The sequence below is a fragment of the Podarcis melisellensis genome (genome assembly GCF_964234715.1).
Source record: "Podarcis melisellensis genome assembly, chromosome: 5".
Lineage (NCBI taxonomy): Eukaryota > Metazoa > Chordata > Lepidosauria > Squamata > Lacertidae > Podarcis > Podarcis melisellensis.
Genome location: NC_138537.1, coordinates 38,614,931 through 38,635,615, shown reverse-complemented (window position 1 = coordinate 38,635,615; position 20,685 = coordinate 38,614,931). Strand labels below are relative to the sequence as shown.

At 41.6% G+C, this 20,685-nt stretch overlaps 1 protein-coding gene across 6 annotated transcripts; it reads left to right on the top strand.

Annotated features, from left to right (window-relative positions):
- Positions 1-10: 10 nt before the first annotated feature.
- On the top strand, positions 11-18,693 carry SENP2 (SUMO specific peptidase 2). Of its 6 annotated transcripts, none has more exons than XM_081910457.1 (17): positions 11-135; positions 2,448-2,503; positions 3,997-4,106; positions 5,715-5,790; positions 7,246-7,327; positions 7,826-7,986; positions 9,270-9,369; positions 9,943-10,025; positions 12,070-12,115; positions 13,107-13,167; positions 14,286-14,450; positions 14,791-14,922; positions 15,844-16,047; positions 16,149-16,228; positions 16,703-16,787; positions 17,371-17,466; positions 17,862-18,693. In XM_081910457.1, the coding sequence occupies exons 1-17, from the start codon at positions 50-52 to the stop codon at positions 17,922-17,924; spliced, it is 1,686 nt and encodes a 561-aa protein (XP_081766583.1). In that variant the 5' UTR covers positions 11-49; the 3' UTR covers positions 17,925-18,693. The 6 variants fall into 6 exon arrangements, with proteins under 6 accessions (XP_081766583.1, XP_081766584.1, XP_081766586.1 ...); XM_081910458.1 differs by lacking the exon at positions 11-135 and adding an exon at positions 211-390; XM_081910456.1 differs by lacking the exon at positions 11-135 and adding an exon at positions 546-697 and having other exon boundaries at positions 7,826-7,982; positions 9,266-9,369.
- The last annotated feature ends 1,992 nt before the right edge of the window (positions 18,694-20,685 follow it).

Sequence of the window (20,685 nt, the reverse complement as noted above, 5' to 3'; positions counted from 1 at the left end):
AACGGAAAAGGAGGGACGTGGCGACGCACAGCCGGAACTTCCTGTAAAAATGGCCGCCCGCCATCCCGGCCTCCGAGTCTATGGGGGTTCCTGTTGGACTTCAACTCCCATCAGCCCCAGCCAGGACGGTCCATGGTGAGGGCTGACGGGAGTTAAAGGCAGGCAAAGAAGTGGAGGGGAACCAGGGTGGGGAAGGCACAGCGCTGCGAAAAAGCGGGCGTTCTCCGCGTTTACTGGCTCCTGTGGTCCCCCCGCCCATGTTCTCCGCAGCCGCGTGGTATAAAATAGGGTCTCCCCCTCCCCCCGCCCGTCAGGCAGTAGAGACCCGAATGGAAAGACGCCTGACGGGTGCGCGAGGAGCAGGACTGCAGACATGGAGCTCGGCCCAAAGTGAGAGAATACTATGACCATGCATATGAAGCGCACACTTTGTTTTCTTTTAGTGCAGACGGCGGGTGAAGAGAAAAGTTTCGAAATATAGATATACAGTATATAAACAGCCTCCCTTCCTAATCACTTCGTCACTGACTGCGCGCCGGTCGCGGGCAAGTGACGCAATTCCGGGCCGGCCGCTGTGGCTGAGGCCTATGTACAAATGGCTCTCCCAGGCGCTGCGCCCCTGGCTGCTCCCTTCTCCCCCTTATCGCCGCGACGCGGAGCCTTCGCTCCCTCGGCCGCGGAAAAGGCGCCACCCCAGGTCAGAGGGGGCTTTAGTTGGAGCCAGGGCCCCGAGGGGAGGGTCTGCTTAGCCTCAGGGTGGGCCGGTTGTGGCAGCCGCTGGACATGCCTTCCAGCTTGCCTCTTGCGCTCCCCTTCCCTGCGTGGCCCTCTTCGTTCTCAGAGGCTTAGGGAGCTGAATGAAAGAGCCTCAAAGGTCTCATGCCTCGAGCCAGGCCGTCTCTCCCAGTTGGCAAGAATGCCGGACTGTGTGTTCAGCGGGGCTTTGGTTACAAGCGCTTCACACGTTTAAAGCACGCCCCCTTCCCCCTCCCCCCTCCCCTAAAAAAAAATATCCCGGGAACTTTACCCCACGGAGCTACAATTGCTAGCACTTTTAACAGATCACAATTCCCACAATTTATGGGGAGGAGAAAAGGTGCTTTAAATGTATGCTGTGTACACAGTGGTGTGTGTGATTTGGTCTATTGGCAATGCAGGCTTGTTAGAATCTGCATATTATTGTATTAAGGTAAAGATGCCAGAGGAGAGGTGCAGATATTTCTGGTTGAATAGTTTTCCTTACTAGTCTGGAAGCTAGACGAATAGCGGCAACTCCCGAAAATCTATCTTCAGCTTTAGCAAAAATTTACTTCTATGGTTTGTTTGTTTGTTTGTTTGTTTGTTTGTTTTTACAAACTTTCAAAATTGTTTGTGCTGCATACACATCCTTGCTAATAATACTTAAGACAGCAAGCTGTATTTAAAAGACAGACATTGGTTCTAGGCATAGCTGTCAACCTTCCCTTTTTTTGCGGGAAATTCCCTTATTCCAGCGCCGTTTCTCACTTCTACCCAGGATTGTTAGATATCCTGTAGACTGTCCCCGGGACAGGTGAGGCTGCTGATCCCTTATTTTCAAATCTGAAAGTTGACCGCTATGGTTCTAGGTAGACTTCAGTATGCTTTTATTGCTGTTAGGAATGTGGATGTGGTTACTTGCTGTGGCTTTACTAAAGCATATCTTCGTTGTTTGTTAGAATAATAATGGCAGGCCTCCTTCTTGCAGAAGGAAAATAGGAACCAAAGTTAAAAAGGAAACAAGTTACAACTTTCCCAATTATAGTCCATGAGCAGACATGAAGCGTCAGATTTTTCATAGTTTCTGATTCAAGCATGAGATGAAGCAAGTGCCCTCCAAAGTGGTCCATGCTGAACCATTCTGCTTTCTGAAGTGCCAAAGTGGATCTGAACCAAATCTTGTTTTCAGTGCACAGCCCTACTCAGTGCTTTTGCCACAGGATACTAGCAAAATGGCACAGAAATGTTGCAGATAAAGCATCATCCTATTTATTGATGTATAGTGCTGTCAAAGGGGGGTGGAATTTAGCTTGCAGATATGTGATCAACTATTTGATGGTCAAAAACAAAGTGACATCTGCAGCAGCTGAAATCATGGGTCTCTTGGCAACAAGTAACTCAGCTTTGCATTGAATGCCCCATTTCTTAAAAAGTTTTACCTATTCCAGAGAGAGAGCCAGTGTGGTGTAGTGGTTAAGAGCGGTAGTCTCGTAATCTGGGGAACCGGGTTCGCGTCTCTGCTCCTCCACATGCAGCTGCTGGGTGACCTTGGGCCAGTCACACTTCTTTGAAGTCTCTCAGCCCCACTCACCTCACAGAGTGTTTGTTATGGGGGAGAAGGGAAAGAAGAATGTTAGCTGCTTTGAGAATCCTGAAGGGGAGTGAAAGGCGGGATATCAAATCCAAACTCCTCCTCTTCTTCTTCACAGTGCTTGGTGGCATGCTGAAGACCCTGATGAGAAGCAAGCAAAAAGGCAGAAGCTTGGTAATACCTGTAATATCACTTCCCATATTTTAAGCACTTTGGCTTTGGGTGTACTGACTCTTTGTCTTGTTTTTGACAACTCCCTGTCATTACTGCAATATAATTAGGTAGATCTTAAAATACTTTTCTTTCCTTGCCCTCCCACAGAGAATTCACAGCTGCCTCAAATGGCCATAACTCATTTTTCACTCAAGTGAAAAAAAACCAACATTATGCAAACATGGAAAGGCTTTTAAGACTTGGTCAGGGAATGACATAAATTTATTCAAATATTTATAAATCAATAAATGCAAGGGCATTTTTGTATTGCCTTACCTATCCAGCAGAGACATAGAAGAGGGGCTTTAGTTGGAAAATTGCCAGAGCACTAAATAACAGTACAGAAAGAGTAAGGTCCCAGTTCAGAAACCTCATATTGGAAGGGCTAACCAGGAATGTGTCTCTGTTCAGACTAAGAAAGGAGAGCCACCAAATTAGGCAAAATCTCTCTTTCTCTGGATACGAGCAGAGGGACACCCTGCAAATTGGACTTGCAAATCTTGGAGCCCCAGGGAAGTCAGCCCAGTTCTGAAACCATGTAAAGGTCTATTGAACCTAAACATGAAGGACTTTGTGACAGTAAGTAGCATCAGCCGATGCCTACATTCAATTTTGTAGTGCATTTTGTTTCACTTAGTTTGCTTCACCCATCAAATTGGGTTTCATTCACGTGGTTTGCTGCTCTATGAGGGAATAATTTCAGAAAACTGCTGTGCCACTAGAATTTATAACAAAATTTATTCATTTATTTGATTTATATAGCACCCTTTATCCAAAGATCCCAGGGTAGTGAATAACATTAAGAACATAATTTATGCAGCATAATAATTAAAAAGTAATAGGCAACATAATGATAAAATAATCATAATAACAGCCCTACCCCTGTTTAACAGGCCATAGATTATTTAATAGCCAGCCAGAGGATTTTATTTGCCTGGTGCCTAAAGACATGTAATGATGGCGCCAGGCAAGCGTCTCTGGGGAGAACATTCCACAGACAAGAAGCCACCACAGAAAAGGCATGTAGAATGGTAGCAATCCGTTTAGATACTCCTTATTCTGACATTTGATAACCCAAACCAGTATTACCATTGACTAATGAGCCAGAATAGCCTTGGGAACCCTGACTGACATCTGCTTATAGGAAACAAAAAGTGTCCCAGACCATGAAGTCTTGGTTTTATTAGTATACATTTTTAAGAATCTTGTATCTAACTTATTCCTTTTTTGCTCCATTTCATCTTCTGGTGAGAGCAAAAGGAGGACAAGATTACTTGTTTCCAGAAATATACATATTGCCATGTGTGAATGTATTCTGTGGTACCTCTTGGGGCTTCAGTCTACTAGCCTTTAGCATTAGTCCATGAGGTGTTTTCACCTTATGACTACAATGCTACTTTGTACTACATGAGATTCATGAGAGGCCTCCCTTTTGTCTGTTTAATTTTTCCTAGGTATTTTTGAAACACTGCATCAGGGGATTGCCTCTCTAATTAAACTACCTTCCCATCTGACAACTAAGTATTTTCAGACTGGAGATTGGCATGCAGAAACTACAGACGAGGTTTGTATGCATTCTTGGAAGAGACTTACAGGTTTGATGTGCACATTCAAACCAAATTAGATCCATTGAACTACTACCCTGTTTCTCTGGAGTGGCAACACTATTGAATTCACTTGAGTGGAAAGGATTCTTAGGGATAGGCTTTCCTCTGGCACTGTACATCACAAGCTTATTTCCCTGCACAATTTTCTTCTCATCACCCCAGTTCCTTCAAATAAGAAATATTGTTGTTGTTGTTTAGACGTTTAGTCGTGTCCGACTCTTTGTGACCCCATGGACCAGAGCATGCCAGGCACTTCAGTCTTCCACTGCCTCCCATAGTTTGGTCAAATTCATGCTGGTAGCTTCAAGAACACTATCCACCCATCTCATCCTATGTCGTCCCCTTCTCCTTGTGCCCTCCATCTTTCCCAACATCAGGGTCTTTTCCAGGGAGTCTTCTCTTCTCATGAGGTGGCCAAAGTATTGGCGTCTCAGCTTCAGGATCTGTCCTTCCAGTGAGCACTCAGGGCTGGTTTCCTTCAGAATGGATAGGTTTGATCTTCTCACAGTCCATGGGACTCTCAAGAGTCTCCTCCAGCACCATAATTCAAAAGCATAAATTCTTCGGCGATCAGCCTTCTTTATGGTCCAGCTTTCACTTCCATACATCACTACTGGGAAAACCATAGCTTTTACTATACGGACCTTTGTTGGCAACAAATAAGAAATAGACCTTGGCTAAGAGAGAACTCTTCTTGCAGGCCCTTAAGATGAGAGTGTAGGGCTGTATGAATGGAAGGCCATGAGAAATGCCCATGCACTGCTGGACTGCTTGGCTTTTCTTAGGTAAAACTTGCTTGTTGCTCTTTTGGAGAATTGTCGGCCAAAGGGGTTTGTGGCAAAAAGAGTCTCATTAATTGCCCAGCTTAAGAGAAATAATTGTGGGGTCAGAGGTTGTGTCTTTTATTATGTTGAATTGGTTCTTCTGCTGAATGAAAAGCAGGGGTGAAAGTGATCTCTGGGGATCTGACACCTTACCATTCAATTATTAACTCAACATCTTATATCACAAAACAAAACTCCCAATTCTGCACACTCTAGGCTCTTAAGGTTAAGGCATAGATGAATATAAATGTTGCTAATACATCTCCAAGTGTACTGTTGCACAGTAAGTGCCTGTTACTGTTTTATTCTTTCTTAAGGTATCTAATCTGAGATCAGTGTGTTCATGGCTCCGGTTCTGAAAACAGAGAACTATGAATGAATCATATCAAGTGACACACAGGGTTAAGCATTTTGTTACAAATGTATTAAAAGCACACCTCTTATTCTGCCAACCCATTCAGGATAAGTTGCAGCTTTACACACCTGAGCCTAATGCTATTTTTCTCAAGTTACATGAGTGAAATTATTGGGGCTTGTGCATGCATGATTGTGCCCTGGTCACTGATGGCTTAAAATGGCAGAAAGAATGTGGGGATTGAGAGACTAGAAGGCAGTAATTAATGTAGTTTGTTTGTTCCAATCCAAAGTATTGGAAGAGGAGCAGTCCAGGGAACTGTGGGTTTTGTACTTTTGACATGTCTGGAAAAATACTTACAAAAACAAATATGCTTTCTTCGCAAGATTATTTCAAATGGATCTGGTAATTCAGATGATAAGAAGATGGAACCTTTCTCTGGGATGCAGAAGCTTGAATTGGGTAAGTGATGTGTAATGTCGCTACATTTCATGTATGATTGCTTTCGCATAATCTTTCAAAATACTCAAAGCATTGAAGAGTGCACTCTGTCTTCGTCTTTTGTTGTTCTCTCATGTAGTGGTTATACTCCCTTCATATACAGTGAGGTGGGAAAGTATTTGATCCCTGGCTAAATTTGCCTGTTTGCCCTTTGACAAAGAAATGACCAGTCCATAATTTTAATGGTAGGTTTATTGTAGCTATGAGAGACAGAATAACAACAGGAAAACCCCCAGAAGACAAGATTTGCATTATAATGATTATAATGATGTGCATTATAATGAGTGAAATAAGTATTTCATCCCCTATCCACCAGGCTACCTGGTAGCCTCACTGTATGTTACGAGCTGAGATTAGAAACACCTGCTGTAAGGGAGAGGTCTTACCTGTAATCCCAGCTTGTTACAGTACAAAAGACACCTGTTGACAGAAGCAATCAATCCAGCAGATTCCAAGGGGGTCAAATACTTTATTGCCTCACTGTATGGTATTTGTAACTATTTTTTCACTTGTTAAGAAGTGCTGAAACATTATTGTATGGCATGGAATAACCTTCAATGATACTAGCTTAGGTTGGTCTGCCTTGGTTGTTGTCTTTCAGCCTGTGTGTGCATGTACAGTTTGTTCTTCTTTGTCCTATTATGTTTCTGTTCTTTTCCTTGTGGGTTTGGTTACCTGTAAGTCAGGCAACCTTTTGGGGGCCACCTGCCAGTGGTTAGCAGGGCTAGAGCAAAAGTTGGGCAGATGTGACAGTTATATTTGTAAAATAGGCTACATTCCAGCAACATCAAAGTCAGAGGTTTTTATACAGAGGCACACACAATAATGTCTCCATCCCCCATTCAGGCAAGCAAGAGGCATTAAAACAGTGCTGAAGGACACATTTTAGCTAGGCAAAAGGAGAATGCAAAGCAGGGCTTGAGAGGGTTGTGGTCTTGGAAGGGTCTTGAGGGCCGGATAGAGAGCCCTGGAGAGTTGTATTTGTCTTCTGGGCCAGAGGTTCCCCACTCCTGCTGTAAGCAGATCTGCTTATGTTGAAGGGCTTGAGCATGTTGGAGCTTTCCTTGCAAGTCATTTGCTGGCAAGGAGGACTCACACCTGTTGTCTCATATAATGGATGCCAGCCCTTCCTTGCTACTGGATTAGCTTGCAAGGAGGACAGCTTTTGCCTGCCCTCAACAACACCCACTTTCGTATGATTAGACACGCTTATGTGCGGGCATAACAGCTTGTCTCTAAAACAGCAGGCTGGAGCCTTCAGATTATTCTACCTGAATGAGTAGGTGCTTCTAGGAGCAACCTTAAAGGGCTATAGTGTTCTCCTCCTATCTACCAAAGGAAGTTTGGTAATCCTCTGGGATCAGCACAGCAATTGTCTATAGAATTATTTGTGGTAAATCCTCCTCTTTTTTATAGATACAAAAACTGGTTGCAGTACCAGTATGCATCCAAATGAAGAGATGGTAACTGATTGTCACAGAGTTAAAACCTGTCTGAGGTAAATCTTCTGTTCTTTCAATCTGTTTTGATATGCACTAATTATTATGGGACACAGGTGGCGCTGTGGGTTAAAGCCTCAGCGCCTAGGACTTGCTGATCGAAAGGTCGGCGGTTCGAATCCCTGCTGCGGGGTGCGCTCCCGCTGCTCGGTCCCAGCGCCTGCCAACCTAGCAGTTCGAAAGCACCTCCGGGTGCAAGTAGATAAATAGGGACCGCTTACCAGCGGGAAGGTAAACGGCGTTTCCGTGTGCAGCTCTGGCTCACCAGAGCAGCGATGTCACACTGGCCACGTGACCCGGAAGTGTCTCCGGACAGCGCTGGCCCCTGGCCTCTTAAGTGAGATGGGCGCACAACCCCAGAGTCTGTCAAGACTGGCCCGTACGGGCAGGGGTACCTTTACCTTTACCTTTAATTATTATGCACTACTTGGAATTATGCAAACCTGTAAGTTTTTGTAGCATTCTTAATTCTGTAATGCTTTCTTTCATCCTCCCAGGCATGAATGTAATGTCAAAAAGAGTAGCAAGAAAAGCCATAATTCGGTTCAAGAGTGCTTGCCAGCATGGAAAATTGCTACCCACAAGCATTTCTTAGAAACCTCCCCTCCAGAGACTGGAAGACATCTAAGGAAACTTCACTGTACAGTGGAAGAGGCAAGTCCATTGACATATATAGTACTTGTAATGTACAGCAAGCTTGTAATGTACAGAATTGCCTTGCAATAGAGAAATGGCTACAATATATTTAAATGTGGTGTGTATTTCAGTAAGGCTGGTTAGATGGTATGTTTTCATCCTTTCCATTTTATTGCATCTTTTTTCTTAGATCAGGGCTAGACTGATTTCAGTTTGTGTAGTTGAATTTCCCCCTAGAACTCTCATGGACACCTAATATGTATTAAATTTTTCTTGTGAGAGAGTCTTGCCAAGGGTAAAGGTACCCCTGACCATTAGGTCCAGTCGCGGACGACTCTGGGGTTGCGCACTCATCTCGCTCTATAGGCCGAGGGAGCCGGCGTTTGTCCACAGACAGCTCCCAGGTCATCCAACTGTTTGAATCAGTGAAGTAGAGAGATGATAATTTGGGTGGCAGATCTGGTAATCTGCCTTCTGTGATCTAGTTTCCTGTTACATAGGACACTGCCTTATCAGAATATTAGTCAATTTAGCTCAGTATTTTCTATAAACTGACTGGCAGCAGCTCTCCAGTGTTTCAGAAAGGGAGCTTTTCACAGCCTTTCCTATAGATGTTTAGCATTGAACCTGAAACCTTCTGTATGCCAACCAGATGCTCTGTCACTGAGCCATGGCCCCATGTTCTTATATAACCATCCTATATGAACTGGGACGGATCAATTGGTCTTGGTCCACTTGATCAGTTGGATGGATCAGTAGCTTGGTCTATGCATGTTTGCTCAGAAATAGAGCTTACTATTTTTCCCCAGGGGAATTTACTCCCAAATAAGATAAGATAAGATTTCTGTATCTGAGTTCTCTTTATGTGGATTGCTATTGCTTCGAATCTGTCTTTCAGAGTGATTATAGGTGGCTGGCCTGAGAACTTGCATATTGAGGCACACTGCTGAAGTATTCTTATTACTATTATTATATTGATTTATACCCCACATTTTTCCCAGTCCAGGAAATGATAAAATAGAAAAAGCTTTAAAACATAGAAAAGATGAACCATTAAAATGTAATTAAATAATATTGAAAAGATCCATTAAAACCACAGCCAACAACAATATATTTAATATATTTTGTATTTTTATGTTGCAAACCACCCTGTGATCTTCAGATAAATTGCGGTATGCAAAATTAATAAATAATAATAAAAGAATATCATTGTAACATATAGGAGTATGTTTAGAATAATGCAGGTATGAATGTCATCACCCTTTTAATGATAAATAATTTCGTTATTTGTCTCCTCCCAGGGAGTACAGAGAGAGGAGCGAGAAAAATACAAACAGCTGCTGGAACAAGAAAAGGAAAAATGCTATAAAAACCACTCCTCTCCCACAAGAGCAAAGTGCTTGGAGTAAGTCCCTAATAAAAACATTTTAATAAAGTCATAGAATGAAATAATGAAGTATTTTCTTTTGAGTAGGTTCATGTGTTTCTTGGTGAAGGTTAACATGCATTGAGGAAGACAAAACAGATAGTTAATTTCAGCTTATTGGCATTCTGGATTTGAAATATCTCCTTAATTCATGCACTTGGGCAACAATAGTGTCTTTAATATCAAGGAACTAATAGGTGTTAGCATCAGTGAGTAGTTGTGGTTGTGCAGAGCTACAAGCTGAGAGGAAGCTGCAGTTGGCAATCTGGTCACTCTCAGGTGTAGCAGGAAGCCACTTCTTCAGCTATCTTCCCAGTAAGGGGCATTCGCATTTTCTTCACACAAAAAATCTCAGATAACCTAGCTAATATGTTATCCTCCTTGCAGATCCTTTTGGGTTTACCTAACTCTGAATGATACCTTGTTTTCAGTATCAGTATTTATGTGTGTTCAGTATTCAGTTTCTGTTCAATGCCATGTTGAAATTTGAGGATTCTTTTCCTTAGCTGAAAATATAATTTATCTCTGTTCTTGTGAATATGCTAAACCAAGTGTCCAGCGTGAAGTCCATCAGCCGCTAAAATCTCATTGCTGTGTAGAAATTGATGACCCTTCATTTGACACACCAAGAAATGGTAGGTGCTATACAAGCACTATACAGGTATATAATTAAGTATATAATTAAATCAAACTCTAACCTCTAGTTCATACACTTTCTGTTCTACCAGTTTTTCTTACTGCTATATTTCCTCCTTATGTTGCACACTAACTTGAAAGGCTTGGGAAAATCACCAGTCTTTCAGACTTTGGTTGATGCATTCCAGTATATTAAACTAACCTAATTTGCCATTTTAATCATTCAAAGTGATTAATACTTCAGTTAAATTATGCTATTCTACCTGTTCGTATGCTTTTTCCTGCATCTAAAAAATAATAATGACACAGCTTTCTCTGGTAATTATCTGCATTCATGATGTTATAGGAACTCCTTCTAAAGCTACTTTTCCTGTAAGAAGACATATTTAAGAGATGCAATGTCTCTGAAAGTTACACTGAATTTCTGGCTAATATTTTGAAAATGGCAGAACTTAATTGTTAATTTGAAGAAGCACGCAGGCGGGGTGGTAGTTTATACACACTCCAGGGGTGGAGAACCTCAGTCGCTCAGCTCAAACCTGGCCTGCCAAGCCATTTTCCCTCAGCTGGCTATATCTCCTGATGGGCAGGTGGACAGGGTTCCTGCTGATGAGCAAAGATTAAGCTAGGGATAAGAGAGTGAAAAGGGAAGGTGTGAGTTTCCCAAAGGCTTTCCACAGCTTTTGCTAGCATCCCTCCCCCTTCCACTGAGACTGCAGCAAGATCAGGCTTAAAAGGGACGGAAGGAGACTTCTTCCTCTGCTTCCCTTTTATGCCTTGTTCTCCTGTAATCCCAAAGGCTTCACACAACAGCAGAAGGTGCTGGCTTCTTTCGCTTAAGTCACTGGTGGGATGAGGGTAGGAACAGACAAAGCTTTCTATCTCTCCATCAAAAGAGAAAACGAGCTTTTCCCCACCTCACTGGTGTCAGAAGAGAGAGAATGTCAGAAGAGAGAGAAGGAAGTCCGTTTCCTTCCCAAGCGCTTCCTGCTACTATGGCAATGGCCAGAAAGAAGTTCTCAAAAGCAGCAGGTGCTTGGGATGTTAGGAAAACATTCTTCAAGAAACAGATAAAAGTTCCTTTAAAAAAAGGTTTCTGGAATTTCCTTTAGTGTGTGGGAGTGGCAGTCTTGGCTTGATTGGTGTCAGCTGGAGGTGCAATTAAAGGGAGGAAGTTGCAGGCTGCAAGTTTAGCGTGGAGAAAGCACACCCACACCCACACGCTGAGTTTATACCGTGCTGGTGAGTTATAGAAGGAATGCAAATAGTTTATGTATTTGTAAGAGAAATGCTTGTGTGACCAGTCAAGAGATAAAGAAGCTCTTGACTGAGAACTTTGACTATGACTACTGTTCTTGCCGTCTGCCTCTGGGGGAAAACTCTGCTATAAACAGTAAGATGAGGTTTTACTGAGGTGCCAGCATACTAGCAGAAAGCGCAGCAGAAGTGTGTGGGCGGTAACCTCTAATATGGGAACCCCTGCAAGAGATTTTGACTGTGCCTGTGAATCACATGGTGTCATAATGATGTCGTGTGATGCACAGGTGGGCAGCAGTGATTACTGGTCAGGTTTGGCTTTCAAGGCAAGTTCTGATAAAAAACCAAAAAAGGTCACACTCCTGCTTTAGATGGTTATAAGAGGATCACTAAAGGTGATGTTAAAATTTGTTCATAAGTTCATAAGTACTTTGTTCTCTCCTTTTTAAAATCCACCTTGGTATAAGTAGCCAATCATGCATATTTTGTTGTTCACCCACAACTTACTTTATTTTAAAAAAACAACAACTGTAAATTAGATATACATTAAAATTGTGTCTTGTCATAAGGTGGCAGAAATAGCTTATTGGTTTATTATTCTTTATGATATACTTGAAATAAGAAGCTGTTTCCTTGGCATATTATTAAGAGGAGAAATTATTTACATGTGAAATGAGTATGGCAGCCAACATTTTTAAATTTCTTTTCTAAATATGTCACTCGGTGCCGTGCTAAAATTACACTTGACTAAAATACTGTGTTAATTGCACTTTTTTTTCCTTAAAGGTGTCACAAACTTTGGCTGCCTGTGCCCTCAAAGAGCAGCAAACAGGTATGTGAAAATGTTGTTGCAAAAAAATTGCTGGTTTTGGCTTTGGAGTTGATTGGCTGCACATTGATGCAAGAGCACAACAACCTTTAATCATTGTGTGCATCAGGTTTTGCTTTTACACTATTCTCATGAGTAGTACTTAGTTGTATCATTAACTTCCCCAAGGGGAAGTGTTAGAGCACTGATACTTAGGTGGATTTAGGGCTAACCTAGAAGCCATAAAAACAGTATGTGAGCTGTTGTTAGCAATGGCTCTATTTATTTGTTATTTCTCTCTCTCCTATAGATACACGTTTTAGGAGATAAGGAGTAAGAGAAGTACTGCTTGGGGGCAAAACCAGACTGGATGTAGGCAGGGAGACATCTTAGAATCATTGAATTCTAGAATTGGAAGGGATCCTCAGGCTCCAGCCCCCTGCAATACAGTAATCTCAACTAAGCAACCATGTTAGGTGGCCATCTAACCTCTGTGGCTTCCTAGGTTGCTAAAGCTTCTGCATCTTAATTTTGTAGAGAGAAACTAGATGAAATGATAGATAGTTCCATGCTGTTTGTATATAATGAAAATTTACTAGGTACATTTTTTATTCTCTAGCCTTCAGTTCTGGAGCCCTTCCAAACAAAGTATCTTCACCAGCTTCCATATTAATGGGATCGTAACTGTCTAGTCAAACTTCTTTCTTATACTAAAAACTTACCACCTGGCAATGTTTGTCTAGTTCTGTACTGTACAACTTTGGCTTCTGGAGAGATGAGCCACTCATCTAGGTATTATAGACGTTGCCTCATACACCTTTGCAGTTTGCTGTTCCTTCATTCTTTCTCTTTCCACACAAGCATTGCTGCAACTGCTTTTCATGGGAACAAAGGAGCATTGATTTTAGCAGGAATTAAATGCCAGTATGCTTTCTTCTTCATGGGAAAACTGTTTTCCCCTCTGCCTTAGCAAAATCCATCTTTCTTGCCGTGAATTAATCTTTGCTTCTTTCAGTTCAGTGACAGTAGCAGAAAGAACTCCAGAACCTAAAAAATTAGTAGTACATAAAAAAGAGGTGAGTCGTTTTTCTGTACTAGTGAAGCTTTTGTCCTTCATTGCATAATTACATTTTTCCATGTGATTAATATTTTATGTATAACCTGGTTCCTATAACAGCCTATAAGGATTAAAATACATCACAAATATACAATGTAAGATGCTGGGAGGAATATTAGAGTATGGAGAGAGGAAGCAAGGATGTTTGCTGGTCAGAGATTTCACTTCAGGTTATTTTGCTTCTTGAGATTTGTTCTGCTCTTCTAGTCAGCTTTGCTGGTTTGATTGCTCCTTGTGGATTGCTGTCACTTTCTGAATCTTTACAGAATACCCAGTCAGTTTTGTTGAGAAACAGAGGAACCCAGGGCAGACATCAGTGGTGGACTCTGCAGGGTGTCACATATTAATGTTGTACCTGTCTCTGATGATTGCAGATGGCCATCTGCCAGGCTGTAGAAATCAAAACAGTGACCTTTTCCATAAGCGCAACTCAGCAAACACACATTTGGTGTTTCATATTGTATTTTGGGGGGAAGGATCTTGCAACCATAACTTGGCTGTATTGCTAGATGACTAATGTGCTAAGCCTCGTTTTGTAGATTTGGAACTTAAGTAATCCATATACAGTGGTACTTTGGTTCTTGAATTTAATCCATTCCAGGGGTCAGTTCAACTCCTGAAACGGTTAAAAAACCAAGGCACAGCCTCTGATGGGCTGCAGGAGCTTCCTGCACTCAAGCGGAAGCCGCTTCGGACATTCGGCTTCTGAAAAATGTTTGCAAACCAGAACACTTATTTCCGGGTTTGTGGCGTTCAGGAGCCAATTTGTTCAGGAGCCAAGCCGTTTGACTACCAAGGTACCACTGTAGTGCAAAGGGAATCCCCACTTTGGGATACAATAAAGTTTAGGGCTTCAACTAGGTCACCCCTTCCCATACTTGTATTTTTATTTCCACATATCTCAAGTATGCAGAGATCATGTCTGTGGGAATCCCTGTTTTGCTACCAGACTAATAGACTGAGGATACAGCTTTAGTGGAATCTTAAATATGGCACTGGAATATATTGAATTTTCCTTTCCCATGAGCAGGCCTGTCACAGACTTGTATTTCACAATGGTCCATTTTCTTTTACCAGAGTTTAACGCATTGCTTGACAAATGATCTATCAGAGGATGTGTCACTTAGGTTAAGCCTGGGTCAGGAAGAATCATCATATGGAAGGCATTCTCTAGTTGAGACAGAAGAACAGAAATATCTGAGCTTGGACAAGGCTACAGAGAGCCTTCCTTACCTTACAGAGGTACCATTCTTGTGGTAGGGTTGATTGGGATAAGTTCCTATCTGATGGGCTATTTGACCTGAACAAATGCCACTGGTCTCTCCTGTCCTCAGTACTATGCCCATGAGCAGTAACTTATTATTTTAAATTAGCTGTTCAGATTCAATTGCAATCCAAGCTGCAATATTCAGTATGTAACATGTTGCAAGCAAGAGCTTTAGCATCATTTTATAATCTGAGGAATTTGAGCAAACTAGAGATATCATGACTTGTCCCCACTCCTGCTCCTAAACATGGGAAGTTTAATTCTGCCTGCTGCTTTCTACTTATGCATCTAATAGCATTACACTTGCCCTTCCAGGATATGGAGAGAGAGATAGCGAATGTGCTGAACTGTGGCGACGACAACGAAATCCTGACTAGTGCCTTCAAGCTGAACATTACACGTGGAGACATCCAGAGACTAAGAGACCACCAGTGGCTCAATGATGTGGTAAAATACAAGTTTTCGATTCTAGTCAAAACTTTGTTAACTTTTTCTTGTGGCAAGGTCACATGCTGTGAGGTGGACTTGAATTCTTGGAAAATGAAAGCTCTTTTAAGTGTTCCATCCTGGCTTGGTAAGGACTTTTACATGATAGGACGGGGGCATCTGTTCTACACTGTTTGGTATAACAAAGGTCATTCTGGTGTTTGAATGACATGCCATGTTCAAGTTTGCTAATGAGTGCAGGGAAATTAGCTGAAGCAGGGCTTCTAGCTATGCTGAAGATCCTTGAGGCAGTTCAGCAGGGTTTTGTGTGCATTGTATATTAATGTCCTCCAGAACCTGCTGCCAGTGTCACAGTTTATACACGTGCTTCTGAATTGGTACTTATTTCCTCAGTTCTGAAACAACCTCTTTAATTAATTGCTCTGGTTTCTGGACAGATGGCTGCAACACTTTTTGTAAGAAAAAGAATTCTATTTGTCGTTCAACATTGAAAAATTTCTAGATACATTGGTCCACATCAGTTCTGATTTCTTCCCTGTCTGTACCATTGATATAATCTTGATACACAAGAGTTGCAAAGCAAGCTTCGGAAACAGCCTCCACCTTATCTAAGAGGGTGCTGTGGGGTTTTTGCAGACTCGCACAATTCATCAGGAGGCTCGGGTCATGGGGGCCCACAGGTGGGGGACGTGGCAGGAATGGAAGTACTTAGACTTGATTTCCAAATATCCTGATCAGACCAGCAACCCAGGTAAAATGTGCAGATTTTACATGGAGTGAAGGTCTTAGCAGTTCTGGAGACACATTGCAAATTCTACAGCCCAGCAGTTTAGCCACATGATGTCATGACAGCTGCCTCCTCTTTAACAGATAAACATCTAATCGCTCTTTTCTTCCTTTCATTGTTTCTTGTATTTATAGGTTATTAACTTCTATATGAACCTTCTGATGGAGAGAAATAAACAACTGGGCTTTCCAGTACTGTATGCGTTTAATACTTTTTTCTACCCCAAGCTAAGTTCTGAGGGCTATAATGGGGTCAGAAGATGGACCAAACAAGTGGACTTGTTTCAGCATGATATAATCTTAGTGCCCATTCATATCAGAGTACATTGGGCATTAGTGGTGAGCGCATTGTTGGCTTTTCTCATTATTTCATTTTTAGAAGGCGAGAAGATGTGAAAGCAAATGTGAGTGTTCCATTAATACTATTATTTTGATGATAGGTTATAGACATGAGGAGAGAGACCATCAAATATTTTGATTCAATGGGACAAGATGGCCATATGATATGTAAGAGATTGCTGTAAGTCAATTTTTCTAATAGCAATTTATTTTACAAGTATTTTTTTTTCTTCCCATGTTTGTTCATTTTTGTGTAATACTCCTTCTAATTAAAGTTGCAGAGATGTCATGCATTGCCAAATAAATAACCAAACACAAGCAACTGTCTGACAAGCTGTCTTAATACTGCACCAACTCTTAAATTGCTCATAGATATATTGAGACGTTTACTTAACCCCTTAGATATGACTGTCATTTTTAGAAATAGACACTGTTATTGTAAAACTGTATTCCCTACTTAGTTTACTTCGCAACTTTTTAAAATAAGCTTTCAATTTAAATCATCAAGTGAAAGAATGCTCTTAAAGATATATAGCATCTTCTCATTCTGCCAGATATTGAAAAGGTTTGTGATAAAAAATTTTGCTAACTCTGTAGAGTGATAAGCTCTATCAGGAGAATCGTGACTGATCTATCTCATGCTTTTATTGAACAGGCATTTTCTGCAGGAAGAAAGCAAAGCCAGGAGAAACATGGTCATAAAAGCTTCATCATGGACACTTTACAGTATGGAACCACATGTGCGTGTGTGATTTTACGGCTCTGATGTGCATCTCAGTACATGTTCTTTAAAGTGTTGCTTTGGGTATACTGATCCTCCCTTAAAGCATCATTTATTAAGCTATGAACAAATGTTGGGTGCTCACCCATAAGTGTTGAATGCTGCGCTAGTTGAAGGGTTTCCATAATGCAGCGAAGACTTAGATAAAAATAATGAAATTTTATGCTATTCTAATGTGAAATGCTTACTATCTTGAGTTAGGTTAATTTGGGAAAAGTTTAAAAATTTCAAGCAGAGTGGATTTCACAGAATGTATAGCTCACTTGGGTAAGACTGTGGTGCCGATATGGTCGATCTACTTTCGGAACTTTCTCCTGTAGTCTTTTAAGTTTTCCGTAGAGCAAACTTGTCTAATGTAGGAAATGGGAAATGTAGTGCAGTACAATCGCATCAAAATGGGGGTTCGGTTCCACGTATCTATGACACTAACAGAGCCTCTTTAATGTTCAGTATTCTGCAGTTGGGGGGGGAGCAGAAAGCAAGCAATATCTCTCTATATATATTTCTGCATTTTTCTGTTTCCTCCCTTCCCTCAATCTTAGGAAATTCCACAGCAGTTGAACGGCAGTGACTGTGGAATGTTTGCTTGTAAATATGCAGACTTCATCTCCAGGGATAAACCAATTTCATTTACACAGGTGAGTGGCCTGAAACACTTTAGGAAAGCCTAAGGCTTGCTTTCCTCCTGCTTTGCCTTCCTTGAGGTAGGCAGGGATTTGTTCACGGCTAGTTCATAGGCCTTCTCTGTGACCCCTATTTCCGTGGAGAAGTGGCTGCTTATTAGTGGTGTCCCATCTTGCACAACTGCACATCTGGGACTTTGCATATCTGATTCCTTTGTTTGGATATGCTCCCTTATATTCTGTTCATGACATGAGCTGATAAACCAAGCTATTGCAAAGAAATAATCGGGGGTGGTGATGGAGAGAGAAGAAACATGAACGTAGTAGTAGTAGACTTTGAGCAGTGATAGAGGGGAAGTTTGTTTGTATGACTGTGTTCAGTGTTCCAAGGTGTTTTTTTCCTTTTGCAGCGTCACATGCCTTACTACCGCAAAAGGATGGCATGGGAGATACTTCACCAGAGATTGCTGTGACACCATCTCAAAGTATCCTCTTTCCTGATCTCCGTTCAGAGATAGGAGGTATGCAGACGTGTCGTTCCAAACCCAAGTACTTAGTTCTGAATTTCCATCCAAAGGGCTGAAACCTGGATTAAGAAAGGGATTCTGCAGAATCAGCTTAATGGTACCAGAGTAGTGAAAGACTGTTAAAGAAAAGCGGCCCGACAATTCGATATTGGATAAACAATGAGCAACCTCAGTGACGTGAAGATGGAAAATTGCCATCTTCCCAACGGCTGTACATTATGTACTATAATTTCAAGGCACTGACTCTAATCAGGAAATATGCTATGAGCTCGTATGTCAGCTCCCAGCTCCATTTTTAGGTTAGCCTCACCAGTTTGCCAGCACATCCCTCCTAGGCAAACTACGGTTAGAAACACTTCCAAGATGGAGTAAGGAAGGGGTGTGCAATTGTGGGTGGGTGGGTGTATGAACCTGTGGGATATTCCTGACCACCAGACAAAGATATTTTGGATTGGAAGGTGGAAAACACACTTGTTTGGTTTTTTGTTTTTTTCTAAAATTGGATTTGTGGTGATTTTGGAAGATAGAAATTTCCTTTTGATTTGTAACAAATCCATAGCAAACACCCTAAGTGGGGACTCATCTTTCTTTAAAAGGATTATGATTTGTATGAGACTTATTTATTTGCATTCATATATTTAAATGGAAATGTGTTGGAATCTGAAATATTTGAAGAACTAAAAATGGAAATAAATATTTATCTAGCAAATCTCAATTTGAATCTTTTCATCTGATACTGTACTTCATCTGGAAAAGCTTTGAGGTAGTAGTGCTAAGGTTAAAGGAATAACGTTAATAGGTGAATGGGTAGAATTCATATATTTTCTTTCAAACGTAAGCAGAACCGTAACTTAATATAATTTAATGGTTAAGAGAAAACAGCTCTACTAACTTTCTTCCTACAGTATCTGCATGTCTTTAGTGGGCGGAGGCACGTTGCATTCTGGTGAGGAGGAAAAGGAAGTGTTCACTAGCATTGCAAGCTGAATGTTAGCAAGTTGTGGTCTGACTACAGAGCACACACAGAAAACCAAACCAAAAGAAATCTAATATCCCACTTCTTTGCTACATTCATTATCTGCTTGTCAATCAGTACAGAAAGAAAAACTAACTCTGGGTTTTAATGTTGTGCAGGCATAGGCAAACTCCAGCTCTCCAGATGTTTTGGAACTACAGTTCCCTGTCATCCCTAGCTAACAGGACCAGTGGTCAGGGATGATGGGAGTTGTAGTCCCAAAACATCTGGAGGTCCGGAGTTTGCCTATCCCTGATGTTGTGGAATGGGAAGAGTGGAAGGAAATTGCAGTGGGCAGGAGACCATTGTGAGGTGATTGTGGGACAATGGTCTGTGCCTAGTTCAAGTTTGAAGGAACCTTTCTCCCCCCCCCCCCAAATACTGCAGTCCCCCTCTCGACTCATAATGCTGTTATTTAGTGCTTTGACCAATTATTCTTGGAGGCTGGTTATATTGAACACTTTTGCAGATGGCAGTTGTGCAGTACCATTCTGGAAATTGCTCAGTCCAGTTTTGGCTATAGTTAAATTGGACAGCCTTCAAGTGTTGTGCACTTCTGGATAAGAGTCTTTTATGAATAACTGCATATGCAGCTATTTTGCTGTGTACAAGAGATTTGGTGATGGCTTCCCACTGTATGCCCATTATTGGAACATAAGTGAAACACATATGAAAGCTACCTACAAGGCAGAGCGTCCTGTATCATAGAATATAGTGGCTAAATACAGGTGTGTGGCCTGTTAATTTGTAAGCCTTCCTTTCCTTTAAACAGATGCCTCCATGCACTACTTGTCTGTAGTTTAATTCAGAGAAGGGAAAGCTGCAACACTTCAGGCCGGGTTAAGTCTGGTGAAAGGTGCTTTGGTTCCTCCCCTGAAATATGCCTAGAATTGAATTAGTGGTGGCTTAAACGTAAGTTTTGCAGCCTGAATTTATGTTTACAAATACAGCATTTATTTAGCACTTTAAGTGTTCGGTGTACTTGCATGCATTCCCAATAATCCTTACACCACAGTAAGGCTACTCAGTCTTTGTATCCTTGCATCTCTTAAAACCACTGGGAGGCCATGCCTTAGACGTCAGCCCTTTACACACTTACCTGGGACTAAGTCCCATCAAAGTCAGAGGAGCTTCCTTCTGAGGACACTTGTATAGGATCTCTACCACACAAGCATTTAAAATACAGGCATCACCAGCTGTGGGGTAATCACTCTTTTTTCTTTTTCTTTTAATCTGACACCATCACCAATAAGCCAAAGCATGTGAAATTTCCACAAGTGGGCTTTTCCATCCACTTCCATAGGGCTTCCTTCTCTCCCCCCCCCCCCAATGTTGGACCTCCCATCTTGTGCAAGAAGCTGCATATGGGAGCTGATGCTATAGGACAGGTTATATTTAGAGCATAGTTGCCTACAGTTAGTTGGCACATAAATATGTAGCTATTATGCTACAAAAATAATCGGTTAATCCTGTAAGAGATTAGCCTCTTTGTAAACTGCTTGTTTTAGCATATGTTAATCCTTTCTATCACAGTAAGAAACAAGACGTTGTGTTTGTTTGGCCACTAGCTTGTGCTGGTCCAGTCCTGTTTTTGAGTGTGTGTGTATGTGTCTAATATTCTTCTAAGCTGGTTTGTTAAAAGTTTTCGCCTATGTGGGAAACTAATGAAAAATGGTTGCAACCTATTTTCTA

What these genes read in the sequence shown, in the direction of transcription:
- SENP2 (XM_081910456.1), top strand. Translation starts at nt 588, where the DNA reads ATGTACAAATGGCTCTCCCAGGCGCTGCGCCCCTGGCTGCTCCCTTCT. An exon ending in CGGAAAAGGCGCCACCCCAG is followed by an intron (nt 698 to 2,447) that starts GTCAGAGGGGGC and finishes TCTTCTTCACAG; the next exon opens with TGCTTGGTGGCATGCTGAAG. An exon ending in AGAGTTAAAACCTGTCTGAG is followed by an intron (nt 7,328 to 7,825) that starts GTAAATCTTCTG and finishes TCATCCTCCCAG; the next exon opens with GCATGAATGTAATGTCAAAA.